This window comes from Trachymyrmex cornetzi, unplaced genomic scaffold, assembly GCF_001594075.2.
Source record: "Trachymyrmex cornetzi isolate Tcor2-1 unplaced genomic scaffold, Tcor1.1 scaffold65, whole genome shotgun sequence".
NCBI classification, from domain to species: Eukaryota; Metazoa; Arthropoda; class Insecta; order Hymenoptera; family Formicidae; genus Trachymyrmex; species Trachymyrmex cornetzi.
In genome coordinates this window covers 908,468-927,496 of record NW_017299970.1, presented here as the reverse complement: position 1 = coordinate 927,496, position 19,029 = coordinate 908,468, and the positions used below count along the sequence as shown (strand labels likewise).

The following is a 19,029-nucleotide window of genomic DNA, read 5'->3' as shown; positions in this document are numbered from 1 at the left end:
TCTTCTTCCGTAATGTCTTCTTGGTTAATGTAGGCTATAAAAACTTGATATTTTGTAGCATTACGAAAGAACGGACGAAAATTTAAATTCATAAATGTACCATTGATGCATACACACAGACGCGCGCGCGCGCACGCACACACGCACACACATGAAACTTCGATTTTTATGCACCTTTATAATATAAAAATGCACGCGCGGACATATGTGTGTGGGAATAGGGGTAGGGGTGGGAGTAGGGGTGGGAGTGAGGGTGGGGGTGGCGAGAGTGGTTAGCATATTGTTATCTAAAATCTCTCGATTTATTACAGAAACTTGCTTTTTTGAGGCATTAACAAAATAAAACTTTAAACGGCTATAACAAAAAAACTAGTCATGATCAAGCTTTGTGCCTATGGACACTTTTGATCAGTGGGTCAAGAACTATAACATACTAAAATTTCAGCCAATTTAACCAAGGGTCAAAATCCTATGATTTTGTGCGGGGTCCTTTATATCTCGCGATGTTTACAAAAAATTGTAAAAAATCTGTTTGTAATTAAGAAGACTACATCACGAGATTTGTAAAAAAAAATTTCTATTAGGTATATTATTATTGATGATAGTCAAAAATAGTGACCGAAGCGTTTAATTTCATGGTTTAATGTAATTGAATAAATTAACTTTCGCACACACAAACACACACACACACACACACAAATATTATCTGGCGTTGTGGCTGTATGCTCTCTTTTGATTGTGTTTATAATTTCAAGCCACTTTTTTAGTTTTATTTTAAAAATATTAAGGTAGTGATATGACAAAAAACCAATAGTTTACGAGATATTTTATACTTTATTCTGGCATATATTGACATAAGATATTAAATAATTCATAAACTATTAACTTTTTGATAATCGTACTTTAATACTTTTATGAACAGAATAATGAGATGAATCAGTTGGTGTAAAGAAAATACATCGATGCTTTAAAAAAATATGTATGCAAAATGGATAATTTTCTAAATAAGCAACAATGTGATTTTCTTTCCACCACCTGATTTATCTCATTATTCTGTTCATAAAAGTATTAAAGTACGATTATCAAAAAGTTAATACACAGAAAAAAAACTAAATTTTTAGGTAAATATTTTTTTAAATAGTTCCAAGTAAATATTTATTAAATGTAAACATATATTTATTTGATACAAGAACCATTAATTTGATTTAAGTATCATAAAATTTTATTGAGCAAATATTTATTTATTTTAAATAAATGTTTACTTGGCACTATTCAAGAAATATTTACTCAGATTTAGCTAATTTTTTTTCATTGTGGTTTACGAGTTATTTAATATTTTATGTCAATATGTGCCAGAATAAAGTGTAAAATATCTCGTAAACTATTGGTTTTTTGAACTACCTTAATACTTTTACATGCAGAATAATTAGAGGAATCATATTGTGTAAAAAAATCATACAATTTCATTTAAAAAGGTGGAAGTGCCCTTTGTATCTTTTTTACGCCTCCACCTAGGAAAAAACAACATGACCAAAATACGTTCCCCTTGGAACGGTTACACTTTCGTTTGAATCAGGTGGTGAAAAGAAAATCATTGTTGCTTATTTAGAAAATTATTTATTTTGCATACATATTTTTTTAAAGCAACGATGTGTTTTCTTTACATCAACTGATTCATCTCATTATTCTGTTCATAAAAGTATTAAAGTACGATTTAAATGGACCACTCTTATACTATATATATATATGTAGATCTTCCTAGTATTCTTATATTTCATGATCCAACTTGTGTTAGATGTAAATAAACCACTAATTTTGAAATCTATTGTTTATTAGAAACAAAATGAGTTTCTTTGCAGAGCGTTTAAACCTATTTTGTTATTTTTGGAAGGTTTCCCAAGCTTTCCTGAATAAATAAGCATTTTTTCATGAATGTACGAACTTCCAAAATAACAACTGCATAGATTTAAAGGTGTCTATTCAGGGCCAATTTTGGCCATTTTTACATTCCCTCCTTTTAATTTACAAAAATATTTGGGAAAGATATTGTTAAGTAATTCTTTCCACTTTATCATTCGTTACACGAAGAGAATATTTAATGTGGCAATGAAATATTTTACGTAGGAACTTTAAACTGACAATTTGTGTCCTACAAAATGGTCCGTTGTAATATTTTATCGAGAAAATATTGGATCCAGTCAGGGATTTAAAATATTTCAGTGGTCCTGTTCTCTAAAGATAAGATTCTCGTTTTTCAAGGTCACGACGACATATCCACGCAGTGACAAAGTGAACATTTGCAATTTTCCAAAAGATTATGTCAAATTTTTATAGAAGTTAATTTAACAAAGTTAAATGTTACTATAATATATGCTTTTCTGTCTGTTTTTTCGTTCTTCTCTCTTTTCAATATTATCCGCGGTAAAACTGCATTAGGGATGACTTCGCTGATTTGGATAATCTTGACATATGTTGTCAAAATTATTTCTCTGATAATCAAAAGATTGTATATCATTTGTTATATATTAAAAAATTATTAACAAATAAAGTTGACAATATAAAGATGTGTGTAATTCTATCTTAAATTTAACCCATTACGAATTTTATGTAAATACCACATTATGTGCAAAATTACATGTTTAAAGAAATAGTTGGAGGAGAAGAAGTAGAGCCCTACACTTCCACAAAAAAATGTGACTAAAACAAAATTTTGTAGAGTGAATCTCGCTTCGTCTGTTGGAAATCCATGTAGAATCGTACAAGGATTTAGAAGGTCCACTTCATATTGCCTTCTGCTTACAGTGCGAAACGAGATTGTAATTGTACGATTCCACATAGATTTCCAATTTCCCAAGCAAGATCCACTTCACTGAATTTGATTTGAGTTAGATTTTTTCGGGAAAGGAGTACAGTATATGACAGAATATATTACACCTTCATTATACTCTCCTCCGCTCAAGTATTTCTTTATATACGCAAATATGCGCATAATGTGCTATATTTATGCTATGTAAAAATTCAAATAGAATTAAACACATTTTTATCTTTAGAGAAAGTAATTAAGTTTCATTGTTAATAATTTTTTAATAAACAATAAACGACTAAAACTTCATGATTGTTACTCAGGCGATGATTTTGACAATATGCGAAGATCATTTAAATCGGTGAAGTTATCCTTAATGTGAGGTTTTACCTTACCTTTTTATGCTACCTACTCTTTACATCACGATAAAAAAAATTGTATAATTACGGATACTTTATTTGAAAAAAACACATTAAAATTTTGAAATCTATTTCAAGATGTAGAAAGAGATAATTACATAATTAAATTTCTGAGAATATCTATGAGATAATGTTATTTTATTTCTTTATTAGATTTTACCTGAATAGGTCGCGCGCCAAGAGAAAATCGAAGGGTGTCTTCGACATCTCGTCAGAACGGGACCTTCTCCGAGCAAACACATTTCCGGAATGTTGTATAACGCAAAAGTAAAGGAAAGATGGTGCGGAGAAGGAATAGTGTATGCAGACGCGAGCCTATATCAAAAGTTCGCTTCCGTTGGGGCTCGCGAAAAAGGAGACGATGACATAGCTGCGTTAGGTAAGTTGACTCAGGACGAAATTGGTTTCGACGCGTGTCGGCGAATGTCGAACTTTCATCGTGATACCTTCACTTAGATAGACATCACTGTACTTTTGCAGTCATGAAAGGAAAAACTGCAGAAATTCTTCAAAGAAGTAGACGCAGAAAAAACATTTGTGCTTGCAAATTTAAAATAACTCGAAATTTTTGTTTTACTCTTGTATTAGAATTATTTTTTACATCGTGTAACATATTATAATGAGAATGATATAATATTATGTCCATTATTTGAATTTTTGTATTACTTTTGAGAAAAGACATTATATTATTTTAACTTCATAACAGAAAACTATTTCTAACAATAAGAAAAATAAATTTAGCACAAAAACAGATATATGTTTAGCATAGTTTAATTCTCTCATGACAAACGTCAGCCAAATTCTACGAGATGATTAAATGAGCACTTGATAGATAATTTATTAAAAAAATAATATGTGTTATAAATTATTTAATATATAAGTTCGCTGTAGTATGAATCTTATAAAAATATATTTATTTCAATATTTAATCTATCGATATATTAAAATAAAACAGAATATTATCTTTTTGACGCTTTTAAAGAACACGTCAATAAGTCTTTTTCATTTTTTATTTTAATCTTTGTTTTTATTCATAGAAACGCTGGTTTATGAGATTTATTTGGATTGTGTAAAAAAATGGACTATTTCTAATCTGATTGTTAAACTATTTGTTCGACTATTTTTGTATGTCACTTTTAAAAGATATACAATATAATTTGATATAAGATTTGGTTATTATTTCAACGTAAGTATATCGCTGAAACACGTAATTGAGAAATATGCAAATATAAAAACATAATTGAAAGTAGTACTCACGATATCGAAGTCCAGATTCTCGGCAATCCAGTCGCGTCCTTGCTTAAATTCATCGTGGAGACCCATGATATAAAGAGTGTCAAGTCCATCGACAATAGTCGCGCCCATATTAGAAGCCCCGAAAATACTGGCACTATGACCTCTCTTCGAGATCGGTCTTAACTCGTTTTTCCCCCATGCATACCGTACGTAGTTGTCCCAGCCATGTTTCATCATCTGCGTTAGAAAAGTGCAAGAAATTAATACAAACTTTTTATTTTAAAAATAAAAATGTCTACTGTTTTACGATTTACATAAAATAATATCAATTATACATATAATTGTTTAGGCGAGAGTTGCCGAATGTGTATCACTTAAAATATTCTTTATTATATTTTCCATTTGGTATTGATTTGTACGCAAATAAACATTGAAAATTATAGTTTGATGTTTTAAGCCTTTATTACATATTTAACTTTTTACCAATAACAAATTAATTTGATATAAGTTTTGTTGTAAAATACAAAAGGTACGATTTTTCGCCTAAATTGTACTTCCTTTAAAGGATCGAATTTATGAATAAAAATAATTAATAAAAATATTAGGCGTATGTAGAAGTCTTTCCTTTTTAATTTTAATTTACATGTAATATAAGTATTTTTCTTCTATTTTTTGGTCAAGTCATTTAATTGACGACAATAACGTTTGACATTAACAGGTTCATCCGATTTAAGGGACTGTTAATGGAACACATCTTTTATATCTTATCAGATACACAAAAAGTCCCTCACGTAAAAATTATTCTTTAAAAATCAGTATTTTCATATATTGTGAGATATAGTACTCTCGTCAAGAATAAAAAAACTTTACTTTTATGAAAGTATAAAAAATCAAAATAAAATTGTAAATTAATTGCTATACTAAAAATGTAGGATACAGAATCTCTCGAATGCAAATCAATATCTTAAAATTCTGAAATGTCCCTTCTATGATTAACGGTATGCGCAGCCAAAGTATCGAGGTATCGAGCTTCTAGGATGTGCCGCGTGAACTATTCCGTGAATAACAAATATGTTGTCCAGTGCGTTCATTGTCCGTTATTTCCGGTTCTCTTGATTTTTTGAGTTATTTGTCGGGCACCCACGGTTATGGTCGCTTCATCACGTTTTTATGACGGCATAATTTAGGGGCAATATAATATCGAAAAGACCTGGCCAGTGGCATTACCAGAAGGATCCCCCACCCCTCTCCCTCTCTCTCCCTCCCTCTCTCTCTCCCTCTCTCTTCTCGTTGTGGTTGTAATAAAAAACAAGGGAAAATTAAAGAGGACGAAGAACCGCGAGATGAGAGTTAAAGAGAAACGCGTGTTATTTTACAATTACCTACATTCACTTTTAAATGTGAATTGGATTTACACTACAGTTCATAAATTCGGCGACGCTTGCAATTTTCTTGTATTGCGAAAAGTTAAATATCTCAGTGAACGATATCGTAGAGGAGTTTTCAAAAATATATTTTAAAAAGAACAGATAGAGCTATAAATTTGTTGTTTAATTTCTACGATATTTTATTCCTCTAAATTATATAAAATTGAAAATTAATATTTTTCCGATATTTTTGTTTTACTCTGTAGCGCTGTAGCATGTTGAAACATCATCAAACAAAAATTAATAAGAAAGTATTTTAAAGTGAACTTTCTAAGCTTTAACAAATTTAAGTTTTTCTTTTAAATTGGTAATAATTTTTCGCAATAATACCGAATTTCTTGTGTAAAAACTTATTTTTACACAAAATGATGTTTAACTTCAAAATTAAAGTTTACTGAAAAAAGAAAGAGAGAGAGAGAGAGAGAGAGAGAGAGAGAGAGAGAGAAAAGGAAATTTTTAATATAATATTCTCGATTTGCATTTTTTAATAATATTCTCGATTTATATGTTTTTTCCAAAATTTTTGAAATACTTTTCTAGTTTTAACTTTTAAGAAATTGTGAGAAAATCGTAAATGTTCCCGAATTCATAAACGGTAGTGCACTTTCTGCGACTTTTCGCAATACATAATCACATTAAATGGAAATAATAATATACTTGCGATATTATTTTAATAATATAATGTATGAAATTGGTTGTACCAATTTCACACATTATATTACTAAAATAATATCGAAATTCCCGGTCTATATTGAAAGGGTGATAAGCTCGCGATAACTGTGTGAGGGTGGAAACGTTGAGAAATGGGTTGTCGCAGTAAAGATGCAAAATTCCGTGGAGCTTGAAAAGCAGTGATATCGCGTTATTACGTCAGCTTAGAAAGCAGGTTGGCGATGCAGAAAATTGTAGAGGACGATCGTACGGTACGGGTTGACGGCGGCATCACGCGTCGCGTCGTTCAACGCCTTCCGCTATTATCCATGTAATCGTGGATAATTTGTTCCGTAGAAACCGCAGCGAATGCACGGCACATGTCGGACCTGTAGCCGGTAATCTGGTTAACATCCATGTTAGGATTAAACCATTAGCCTCGGTGTCGGTCGACGGATCGAAAGGGAATGGTGAGGAGCGACACGGGAGAGGAGAAGATCCGCAAGGCGGACAAGGAGAAGGCAAAACCTCGTGTCGGACGTGTGGCCTCGTTCAATTATTCTCTCTTTGTTACGTCACTTCCGTGGTAACCGGGTTCTTTTCCCGACTCATCCGGAAGACCACGTTTCTTCTTTTTTCGCTTTTGTAATCCGAGAGTAATCCATTAAAACCATTTAATGTGGTTAAGTAGTAAGCACCGACACGGAAAAAGCGATGCACCGGTCGCGCGAGATGTCTATTTTAATCAGCGAAAATTATGCAAGATTTATTTTTACTTAGGTATGTATATTTATGTCTGGCACTAAAACCACCGTTTAAAGCGTCAAACGTATTTTTGATAATTGGAGATAAAATAAATAAAGACGGTTATCGCGGAATTTGACATCTTTTTTTTCTAGTTCGTAATTCTTCAGGCGTGGCGTTTTGACAAAATATGCGAGAATTTATTATGGAACTCGTATGTGTGTTTTAAATCTGTCTCTAATTAATTCAAGCTTATGGATAAATTCATTATTTTACGCGCATTACTCACGCGTAGACAAACCGCGGCAGGTTGGGGCATCGCAGACGATATGAATTCTGCAAAGCACCCGCGGGAGCTCTCTCGCGTTTTGAGAGAGAGAGAGAGAGAGAGAGAGAGAGAGAGAAAATATCCTTTCAAATTGCCTGTGCTCCACGCATTTCCATTAATAAACAAAATGCACGGTGGAAGGGAGGAAAAGCAGCAGCGCAGCTTCAGCGAAAAGGGAAAAGAGAGGAGGTGAAGGGGAGAGGATGGAGGAGGAACAGGAGGTGAGGGATTGTGGGGCGATGCTCCGTCAGACGATTGAGTATGCATGGTACACAAACAAAGCAAAAGCTTTGGATACTCTAGGGGAGATGCACACAAATGTGCTTCGCGGTGCTGGGTCTGCATGTGCGCGGGTGTATTGCCGATACCGGGCACGTATAAGTGTACTTAACCGTGGCGCTTTTATTTCCTCTCTTTATTTCCCGCGGTTTTCAATTTACGTTATTTATTGCCCTCCACGACCGTCCCAGTCGTCCCGCCGCGTCGGCGTCCCACCGTGATTTTGTGAAAGTATCCCAAACCCTCTGCCTCCGTCAACATATTCGCACATCCGCTCACGCGCATATTCATATATGTATGTATATCAAACGCGCGTGCTTTCTAGAACTAACACTATCAAGAGTGTGCCCCCGTATATGCGATATCCTTTTTCACCTGTGATATGGTGAGCCTGTACGATGGTCAACGTCATGAAGCCTTTTAAAAACGCTTCGCGCACGTCATAAAAATTTAACTACGCCAGTCGCGCATGAAGAAGCGAACGCATTTTACGCGTTGTACTTTTGAGGAAAAGTCGATCAAGGCAAGAAGGAATTTAATATTAATTATAACAGAGATAAAAGGTAAATAAATTAATCAATAAAAAAATGTAAGAGGAAAATTAAATGTATAAAAAAAGATTGAATAAAAGAAAAATTTATTCTGTTCTGAAATCTGATAGATTTTCAATCATTCATCACGGCATTTAATCGGTATAATATAAAACGATATAAAAACAGATTTTTCAGATGAAAAAGGTTTAATATCTAATAATTTTCCATTTATTGATCTATATAAAATTTACTATGCATACATTAAAAGTATGCATAGCGCAGTTCCAAAAACCGAGTATAAGCGCATCATCCTTTGTATTTTTTACATCGGTCAATTCAAGTCGGTGTTAATCACGGAATACTCAATTATGCGTTGTCAGATCTCATTTGAATGCAATTAATAAAATTTAGGATGTATCTCTACGGTTAAATATTGGTAAAGACGAAAACTGTAAATTTATAATAAGGCATTCATTCTTTTTGGATCGTACCGGTTTTTTAAACTAATAAATTTATTTACTGTAATTCATTAGTGTCGGAAACATTTTTGACATTCTAAATTTCTCATTGCTTTATATTATACGTTTATTAGATACCTTTTTTAGATATTGAAAGTCTTGCGAATAAATACATGCATCTCTTGATGCGCAAAGGCGCTACTGTATAATTGAAACCAAGCGCATAGTAGAAAGAAATATAAATGCATATTCATGCAACGTGTTGCATATACCTCGAGTTGGAAGTGTGAGAGCAAACGACACCATGAGAACCATTACGTAAAGGACGTTGTAGGAAATTCTACTCATCTCGAGCGTCTCTTGGCACATATACAACTCAGCTCAATGCAACGAGTTTAGGTACAAACGACCCGAGACATACATATATATGTCCGCTCCTAGAAGGGTTGACATAGAAGTAGATACAAAAGTCGCGTGAGAGGTAAAGAAAGAGAGAAAAAGATAGAGAAAGAAAGAGAAGACAAAACGAAATGAGATAACAGAAGAGACCTCGAAATCCTACATCCACGGTGTTGGCTTGTGACCCTTCAACGGGATTTAGAGTAGTTATAGCTTTGTTTATTATTGTTAGGCGAGTTGCGTATTGTGTATAGGAGCTCTCAAACCAATGCGAATTAATCTTTGCTAAGTGGAGCCAATGTGGAACTGGCATTCCCATTTCTCTTCTCTTGCGCCATTCTGCGAGATCCGCGGATGAAAGGTAGCTTCAGAAGAGCTTGTGCGCCTTCGCTCTCTCGCCTTCTGCTCCCTTTCGCCTCGTCCTGCTTCGCGAACTCCATACTTCTATCATTATCCTATCCTGCCTCCCTTAACTAGCATCTTTCATTAAAGGAAGCCGCCACCATTGTGCCCAACTTGTACGACTCGATAGACAATGCGACTTTGTTGGACTCCCGCAGCTGCCGTTCACGCCGTTTGCTCTTGGATCCTCCTACGAAATTTCCAGATCTCTAAGTGCTAATTCGCGAGGAAGAGAATATATCCTACAGACGCTATCATAACAAAGCACCTGCAGCTCTGGAGTCAGCGAAAGAATGTTAGACTAATAGTACTACTACAATTTACATATTGAACAAATAATCACGCGATATGACAAAGTTAAAAATCTTATGATCTTTTATCATGTTTTTGTAAATTTGTCAATTCATAATAAGATCTAAAATATTCAAATTTTTTTGTACAAAAATTAAGGAAAGTACAATTTATAAAGTAAAGTTATAAAATGCAGTAACTCTATAATAATCGTAGTAGCAAATCGATATCGTGTCTGGAGAAAATATTTCTTTTTTTCAGGTACTATATATTTTTTAAAAACCATGGTACTTTCAATATTCATTCTTCTAATATTCATTTATTTTACTATCCGTTTTGTAATTATTATTATAAAAAAGTTATTAAAAATCTTCTGATAGTATATATACAACATAGGAGTTACAATTTCTAAAAGTAATAAATAAAAGTAATAAATAAATGTGAATGAAGTAAAAGTTAAAATTTAAAGATGTTTATAAATGCTTGTCATACTTGACTTTTTACAATATCCTCTAGACAACTGAATTTACTTTTCTTTAAATATCTCGTAGTTGAGAACAGTAATTATTTCAAGTTTGAGAAGGTGAAAATTTAATATCTGATATGCGCGATTAAATGAAGTGGAGATACGCCTTAAACGTGCGGGCATGAAAAATGCGCGAGCGTTTTAATCAGCGTCGACTCCGTAGCATGATAATGGGTGGTCACGCCTACTGCATTAGCTCGACTAAAAACAATTAGCCTGATGGCTACCCACGTTTCTCGGTTCAGAATTATTCAAGAACAGCGACGTAGCGATTTCCCTTGTTTCGTCTGAAATCACCAGTCGTGACGCCGTCAACGAGGTTGCGCAATGAGTTTAGTACCATCGCGTTTCTTGACTATAAAGACAAGGAAACACAAAACAATGAACCCAAAACGTAAATTGAATTAAATCAATGAGCATTGATGTGTCGACACTTGGTACATCAATTAGTTTTCTTGTTTTATTTCAGGTTTTTAATTTTATTTTAGTAAGATATATATGGAAAAAAGATGAAATGTAAAATTTATAAAATTTGAAGTTTTAATGAAATTTGTACAGAAAATATTTCTATAATAACGATTTAATTTAAACACTTTGAACAATAATATGTCGTATTATCATATTTTCCAGTGCTCTTTGTATTATATAATTAAATATGAATAAGTGTTAATTAAAAATATTCTCGCTATAAACATCTTTAAAGATAACAATTTATTAAATTTATGTATTATGAATGTTATATCATTATGTATAATAATCTCACAATTGCAAAAAACATTTTGTTTGTAAATTGTATGTAATTCTTGTTTCCTATCAATTTTTTAACGTTATTGATTTTTATTTACGTTGTTTTGCAAAGCAAAAAACAATTTTGATGCGAAAACACAATTAAACACATATCATAAGATTAATTGCAAACGCTTAATTAAAATATTATGCTTTGTTTGATGAGTTATATCAATTCACCAGTAAATCTCTTTGTGTCGAATGATTGCCTCCACACAATAATCCAACTAACTTGCAATCAATTGTTATCAAAATATGACCTATTTTATTATATAGAGACATTTTTACGACAACTGCATAGCAAGAAAAATTATTGGTTAAATAATTGTATTATTTTTACGATCAATATCTAACTTTTATTAATAAAATTATTTAATTTCATAAAATGTGTTGATATATATTATTGATATTACAATTAATTAATTTTGTTCTAAAATCAATATTATAGTATTATTAATTAATTATAGTTTTAATAATAAAACTACGTTACATTATCTTTTTTTTTTTTCAAGCAAAAATAATTTCGCCGATTAAAAATAGGTTAGGAAGAGAAATATTTAATTTTTACATTTATCCTCTGTAGTTTTATATTTTACGAAATAATAAAAAATATTGAAGAAATATTGGTGAAGTATTACTGTTAAAAATATATCAAACGATACAATACTAACATGTCAAGTATTATGCAAAAGTTTTCTCGTTCGTTTTCAGATAAAAAGATGGAATGTCAATTTTATGATGCTGAATACAATCGAATTAATTAACCTGCCCATCGAAGTATGATCGGATCTTCTCTTCGACGAGCACCTGCTCGTCATATGTTACTACGAAGGACAAGAATCGATTAAACTCTAAATTGAGAGGGTTGCATTGGATCAACTTAGTCATACTAGGTATGTCATGGAACATGACACATTCGTGCGCCGGTCAATCCAGTTTGACACTTTACTGGACAGTTATCTGTCATTCACATTTTTCTTTTTTTTTTTTAGCAACTGTCGGTTGCTCGAGAGTTAATTGATTGAGTTCCATTTGTCCATTTCCGGGACAAACTCAGTATATGTCGCGATCGATTAATCTTGTTACTATTATAAGGATTGAAATCTTGCATAGTAAACATACGCTTTTTCACCTATTTGTACTTTTTCAATGTCATGAAATTTATGAAGTTAATTTTCTTTTTTGTAAATATTGTAATCTTATAAAAATACAATTTCGTACAACTTTTAGAAAGCTTTTGAAACTCCATTCTTTAAATCAATTGAGTAAGAAGAAGTGCTAACTACGGTCAAAGTTAAACATTGGAATAATAATTCTATATATGTAATTTATTTTAAATATATTTACTTCAGCATACAATATGCACACACACGAGCTTACACACACACACACGCACGCACGCATCATTGCGCGCCAATTACTTTTGGATTTACAACACAATCAAACTGATTAATAATAATGATCTCACGCAAATAAAATTTAATCGTCGATTTAAAGAACTATTGCGAAAAATATTAGAGATATTTCTCAGTCGGAAATATTATTTCAGTATTTTGTATTAATGTCCGAAAGTAATTATATATATCCGAAATAAATGTATAATTAAATTAAATTATATATAAAATATTATTATTCTCTCTCTCTTCTCTAACATCTAATTATGACCATAGTTGGCATTGGTCTTCTTATTTATTGTTAGTTGATTTATTCAAAATTCTTGTTTCTAATTTATTTTAAATATATTTACTAATTTATTTTAAATATGTTTATTCTTTAAAATCAAATTTGAAGTAGATATTTTAGCTAAAAACAATATTAACATTTAATTACAATGTTGATTTGGTTTAATTTAACGAAATTATTTTGTTAAAATATCTAAAAATTTAACTAGAGAGAGAGAGAGAGAGAGAGAGAGAGAGAGATCTAGATCTGAAAATAATTTTATTAGCTCATAAAAATAATTATATAGGAAGTTCAAGCATGATAAGCAATGCTGTAAAAAGATTTGATATTCTAGCAACCATCTTGAGCCTACATAATTATTTTGATAATCTAAAAAAATCTATTTTCAGATCTGTATCCATCTAAATTTTTCAGTAAAACCGTTCTTTCCGCATATGACTGAATTTTAAAGCAATTTATTCGAATACTCCATCAATCGTGAGTCGAATTAGATCTTACATAAAATTACGTATTATTTAAAAAAATATCGTTTTATTCATTTTTACTTATCATCTTGAATGGTTCTCCTTTATTTTTTCTACTTGTGACCTACTAATCTAAACGCGAATATTGATGTGGCAGAACGGACAAAGAACTCATCGGTTTTCTTTTACGAATCTCTTTAATTTCCGCCGTTTCTGTGATGCTGCAGTGACAAACGATGTGGCAGCGGTAAAAACTACCGTGAATAAAATGAGTTTTCAAAAAATGTAGGTCTGAATATGCGTTTCAAATGCAGGAAATGGATATTTTGTTTTAAATACATTTATCAAAATAAAATGTAAAAGATTGAATCATTGTTAAATGTTATAACACACACGAAAAAATATACGTGTACATGTATATACACGAACAAATAATCATGATAATAAAAGATAAATATATATTTAATATAAAACTAATAATAACTTGATTATGAAACTTACCTCTTCAAATATAATCCTTTGAATGTTCTTTTACTCTTTTTTAACTCTAGCATGCAAAAACAAAAATCAGGTACGCTCTTACCTCTTTAACTTTTTCACGGCGCTGATTAGTCACATCATCCAAAGGTGGATTAGGCGGTCTAACAAGGTAAATGCCAGGAATAGATACAGCTGGCGTTTCGACCACCGAAGGCTCGAATTGTTTATGTCTGATATCTACACGTCGATCTTTATCTTTATCTTCGATTTCAGGCTCATCCTGTCCTGGAACTACATTATCTTGTACCCAGGCCGGATTCAACTGTTCGCTGCGTTCTTCCGGCGCGACGCCTCGATCGACGACATTCGCAAGATCGCGTCGTGTTATAAATGTTCCAGTTAATAGAAGGATCAGGATCACGGACAGCAGTCCGCTGATCGCTAATCTTTGCATAAGCCTCATGTCGTCTAGACACTTGCCGCAGCTTGACCAGCCGCCTGGAGTCTCGGACTGGATTGCACTCGTATTGGCAGAGCTATGAAGAGAATGTGAAAGATTCATTTTGTCAAATGTATTACTAATTAATCTTTATGACAGTGCTTACTAATGTAACTGCAATCAGCAATTATACGAAAACGCTCAAGCTTTATACATTCTGTATGTATATTGTATATACATATAATGGAATTTAATTATAATTTCTAGATTTTTGAATGTTCAATATTCAATACTCTTTTTAGACTGAAATTCTTTTATTTAAAGAAAGATTTAAAATATAATTGTTTGAAAAATGCAATTAATTTCTAAATTGATTGGTCTTTTATGTTCCAATTTCAACGCATCATTGAGCAATTTAACATCAATATCGATCACGAAGACCAATTTAAAGAAAATGTTGATGCCGTACATCAGAAATTACAAGTATGAATCACAGCCGCAGCATCTTGTGATACTTACTTGCAAACCACCTGTTAAACGTAATTCGAGCACGGCGGCGAATAAGTATGCGACTTTTATTCCAAGTCGTTATAATTAGTAGGCTTTTTTAATATGTTCCTTGGAAATAACTAATTCGACGAAATTAAGCCGATTAGGTCTCACAATTATCAGCAACTGCAAAGAAAAAGCAATGACTATGTTATGCTAATCAAAATCTCGAACAAAAATAAGCAGAATTATTTTTCAAATGACCGAGCGTCTGCAGTTGTTTAAAATCGCGCGAAATTATATATATTGCCGGCAAGTTCGTTGACTCGAATTGCAAGGCTGATCCACTCAAGCGAAGGTAATTTTTCGGGGAGAACGATTACATCAAAGCATCGCGAAAAAATATTAAAAGCGATACGTACAAGTGCTGCGAGGGATGGCGAGCAGTATCGCCGATCGAGAAAGGAAGACGACTGGAGGTACGAAGAGGTGAGAATCAAAGAAGGTGAGATAGTTTGAAGATTCCAAAGTCTCTGCCGAAATGTGATCACTGCATTTTTTATCGAGCCCGAGGGATCGCGAACGGTTTCTTCGTCCTCCCTGCATCGAGGGCCTGCGTGCATTTTATCGCCCGGTCGCTGCAGGCGTTACACCTGCAGATCTCGATTTTCTTTCCTTTTTGCTACGCAACGTGCCTTTCAGCGCGGCCTAAAATCTTCCGACTCTGCCCGCTTGTTCGTTATCTATTTCCCGGTCAAGAACAATTTAAAATTGAGAGTTTTAAGAATTTTTTAATTCTAAGAACAATTCTCGATCATATAATTACCGATAAATATAATTGAGAATCATTCACGTATTCATCTCTGTATTTAAAGAGGATTTTTGCAAATCATTTTTGAAAGACAAAAATTCTCTTTTTTATACAGAACATTCGTTATTTTTATGACACTTGATTAGATTAGAATATATTTGTTAAATGTATTAAAATACTTATTGTTGTTTGAAATTATATTATTGTCTAATTATAATGTAATTGTAAAAGAGATTGTTTATTGCATCGCAGAAATACATTTTCTCAGCAGAAAAAGCTATTTTACATTCTGTAGGAACAAATTTCTAACGGTATTAATGTGGTTGCCACGCGACATATTAATGGTTAGACGATTATTTGTCAGACGTAATGTACTGTTAAAATCGAACGATACGATTGATCTCGCATCACTTCATTACTAAAACAGCAAATTAGGTAAAACGAATTCTACAAAATATTACGTTTTAAATTATTCACAAGACCGTGAGTTTGTAGCCCGATAACTGTCGATACTGCAAAATATCGAGGCAGAAAGTTTGAGATATCGAAGTTCAGGTACAGCAGAGGTAGCGTTCCAACGTTGATTCAACTCGATCGTAAGCGATGGTCGAGATAGAAAAAGAGAGTGAGACGGAAAGAGAAGAAACGGTACAAAAAAAGAATGCAAAGGACAAGAGAAAGAGAGAAAAAGCCAGAGGAAAACGGAGAGAAAAAGAGGAAGGAACAAAAGAGAGAGAAAGAGATAGCGCGTGATCGCGAGGAAGAAAAGAGGAGCGGAGGGAGAAGATAAATTGTCGAAGCTGCACTCGGTGGCCAATAAATTGCGCGGCATAGCCCCGAGGTTATCAAGATTGCTACGTGTCACATTCTTGCGAAAAATTGGACCGATGGAAGTATCTTAAAGCCAGGCAAATACGCGTCGCGAATGGACACGTACGCGAACACATCAGACCACCCACCCAATTGTAAAACTGGCAAAAATAATAGGTACTGCGTACATTCCTTGACCCTTTGGTAAATACAACGCGAATCTATTTCTACCTTCTTCCGTCTTAATACACGTTTGAAAAAATACAAGGCAATTGCTTTTCCAATGATTAGTCAATCATTTCATAACTTTTAAATTTAATAATGGCATACTTAAAATTTAATGACAAGAAAATTAAGATATCCTATTTTTGTCATCATATTTTAAAAAATCTATATTTTAAATATTTTTATCGAATTCTTTAGTATTTTGATTGCTGTATCATTTATATCTGACGTATAAAAGGATCTTATTACATATTTGTTGATGACGATTTTATTTATCCGATTAAAAGTTATTATTAATAACTTATTAAATATTTGAGATATTAAAGAAACAATATAAATAATATTAAAACATAAAATTAATATGAAGTGTAATATTAACATAAAATAATTAAGTGAATATTAAAACAATAGATTTACCAAAAACACTAGATTTACTAAGCTCAATGTCGAAATTAGCTGGCAGTCAAAATGTTAACTGTTATGACTTCGTATTCATATAATTTGTGCTTGAAACGATGTAACCGTCATTCGAGACAGAAGCTTCTTCACTGAGATGCAGAACCGCTTTTTTAATCTTATTATTCCCTAAGGATAAGCGGTCGCGCCGATTGTAAAGGTTATATCTCTTGGTACATCGAGTTCAATGAAGCACACGGAGCGCTACTAACAATAAGAAAGAAGATGAAGAAGGAAAAAAGAAGGAAAGTGAAATAAGAGTTGCGAGAGTAAGAGCGAAACGTCGAAAGGTTAGCGGGTTGTTCGACCAATCTTCCATTTCGAGGTTTTACGAAGGGGGTAACAAATAGGGGTGGCAGAGAGGAAGGACGATAGAGCCAAGGAGGCGGCGGGAGCACTCCAGGAGTTTACGACAGGACCGGTGCATGAACACGTCAAGGTGGGGCCTGGGGCACACGGGTGGTTACCGTCCCGAATGTCCAGCACGTGTGTGAATTCGTATGCACGTGTGCGGGTGATATACGTATGTACGGAGAGGCGGTAGGGACCTTGGAACCTGCCCAAGTCGAGTGTCGGAGCACACTGTACCTCGCTCTGAATACCCAGCATTAAAGCCAACTATAACGCTCTTTGGATCTCGATTATCGGCGATTTCACCTTTGAGGGTAAGATATACGACTCGGGTAGGGAATGCCATTAAAGATCGTGCGATACTTAAACATTTTTACAATGTAAATTAATATATTTGACAGGTGTATTACCCACGCTAGATATCTTTAGATTCGATCACTTATCATTGTTAAGTAATCAGTTATAAGATTATATTATTATACAAAGCCAAATTATAATTTATATTTATAAATATTAAAATTATTTAATATTTATAGGAAAGCTTAACAAAGGGGAAGAAAAGGAAGAGAGAATATGCTTCGTGTTTAAAAAAGAAGTGATATATATATCGCTTCCTTATTTTGAAAGTAATACAACATAAAAAATTAAATTTCTTAGAAAAAAAAACTATTTTCCAATTTAATAGAAAATTATTGAATAACTAATCAAATAATATCGGCAAAATGAATATATTCTTAACATGATCAAATGTCATTTTTGTTTTTTAAAGAAAAATCACTCTTTTTGAGTTATGAAAATTTTTACAACTTTTTAAGTTAAGTTAGTAGTTCACTTTTGATAATTATCAAAAATTATAATTAATACAATATATTTTTTAGTGCAATGTTTATAATATACATAATTCGTTCGATTAAAAAAAGAAATTGAAGCACTTTTATACTGAAAGAGATGCGAGTATTATTTATATAAAGATAGTATTATTTCTTAAAATTAGAACAAATATAGAGATTTATATATTATAGGTATTGTTGAATTCTTCATTGTGTATGTATGTAGGTACTTAGGAATCACAGATTTAATTTTCTTTTAATTTATGACTCCAACTTAGCTAATTTTAAGAAATTAATACAGTCAATTTGCGCTGTAATTGTAATGAATAAGTCATTCAGTTTTTTAACTGATAAAAAACTGAAAAGAAACGAATAGTTATTAATCTACTTTGAGCACTGCAGTTTCCAGTTGCAAAAAATTGTAAGTTTTTATGTTACTTTTGTTATAATTCCTTCTTGCGAGCACACCGCTTGCGTGACGTATCCTAGCATTTGTTCTCAGCGTACTTCGTAATTTACTCAGTGCGTTTGCATGTTTTATGGACGTTATATAAAACGTCGGAAATATACGGCGTCTCAAATATTTAAAGTTCGCTGGGGAATACGAGGCGAGACCTTCTCGCTCTCCTATCCTAGCTACGTTTGAAATTTCCACAGTCAATCTCTCTTTGCGCCTTCCTCGCCGCTTCGTATTCCATCCCGCTTCGTC

At 32.7% G+C, this 19,029-nt stretch overlaps 2 protein-coding genes across 3 annotated transcripts in view; one reads left to right on the top strand and one right to left on the bottom strand.

Moving 5' to 3' along the window:
* Positions 1-12,046, top strand: part of LOC108767124 (uncharacterized) — an 18,817-nt gene extending 6,771 nt beyond the window's left edge. The window contains exons 3-4 of the mRNA XM_018516845.1: positions 3,391-3,601; positions 11,994-12,046. Coding sequence (XP_018372347.1) covers positions 3,391-3,601; positions 11,994-12,046 — 264 coding nt within the window. The remainder of the gene's footprint in view (positions 1-3,390; positions 3,602-11,993) is intronic.
* LOC108767122 (mannosyl-oligosaccharide 1,2-alpha-mannosidase IB) overlaps positions 1-19,029 on the bottom strand; it is a 396,105-nt gene that overhangs the window by 78,124 nt on the left and 298,952 nt on the right. The window contains exons 3-4 of one of the 2 annotated variants that reach the window (XM_018516843.1): positions 4,480-4,695; positions 3,662-3,717 (exon numbers count right to left, since the gene is read on the bottom strand). In XM_018516843.1, coding sequence (XP_018372345.1) covers positions 3,703-3,717; positions 4,480-4,695 — 231 coding nt within the window. In that variant the 3' untranslated portion in view covers positions 3,662-3,702. Of the gene's footprint in view, positions 1-3,661; positions 3,718-4,479; positions 4,696-19,029 lie in introns of those variants that run through there. The other variant, XM_018516842.1, reaches the window with a different exon arrangement.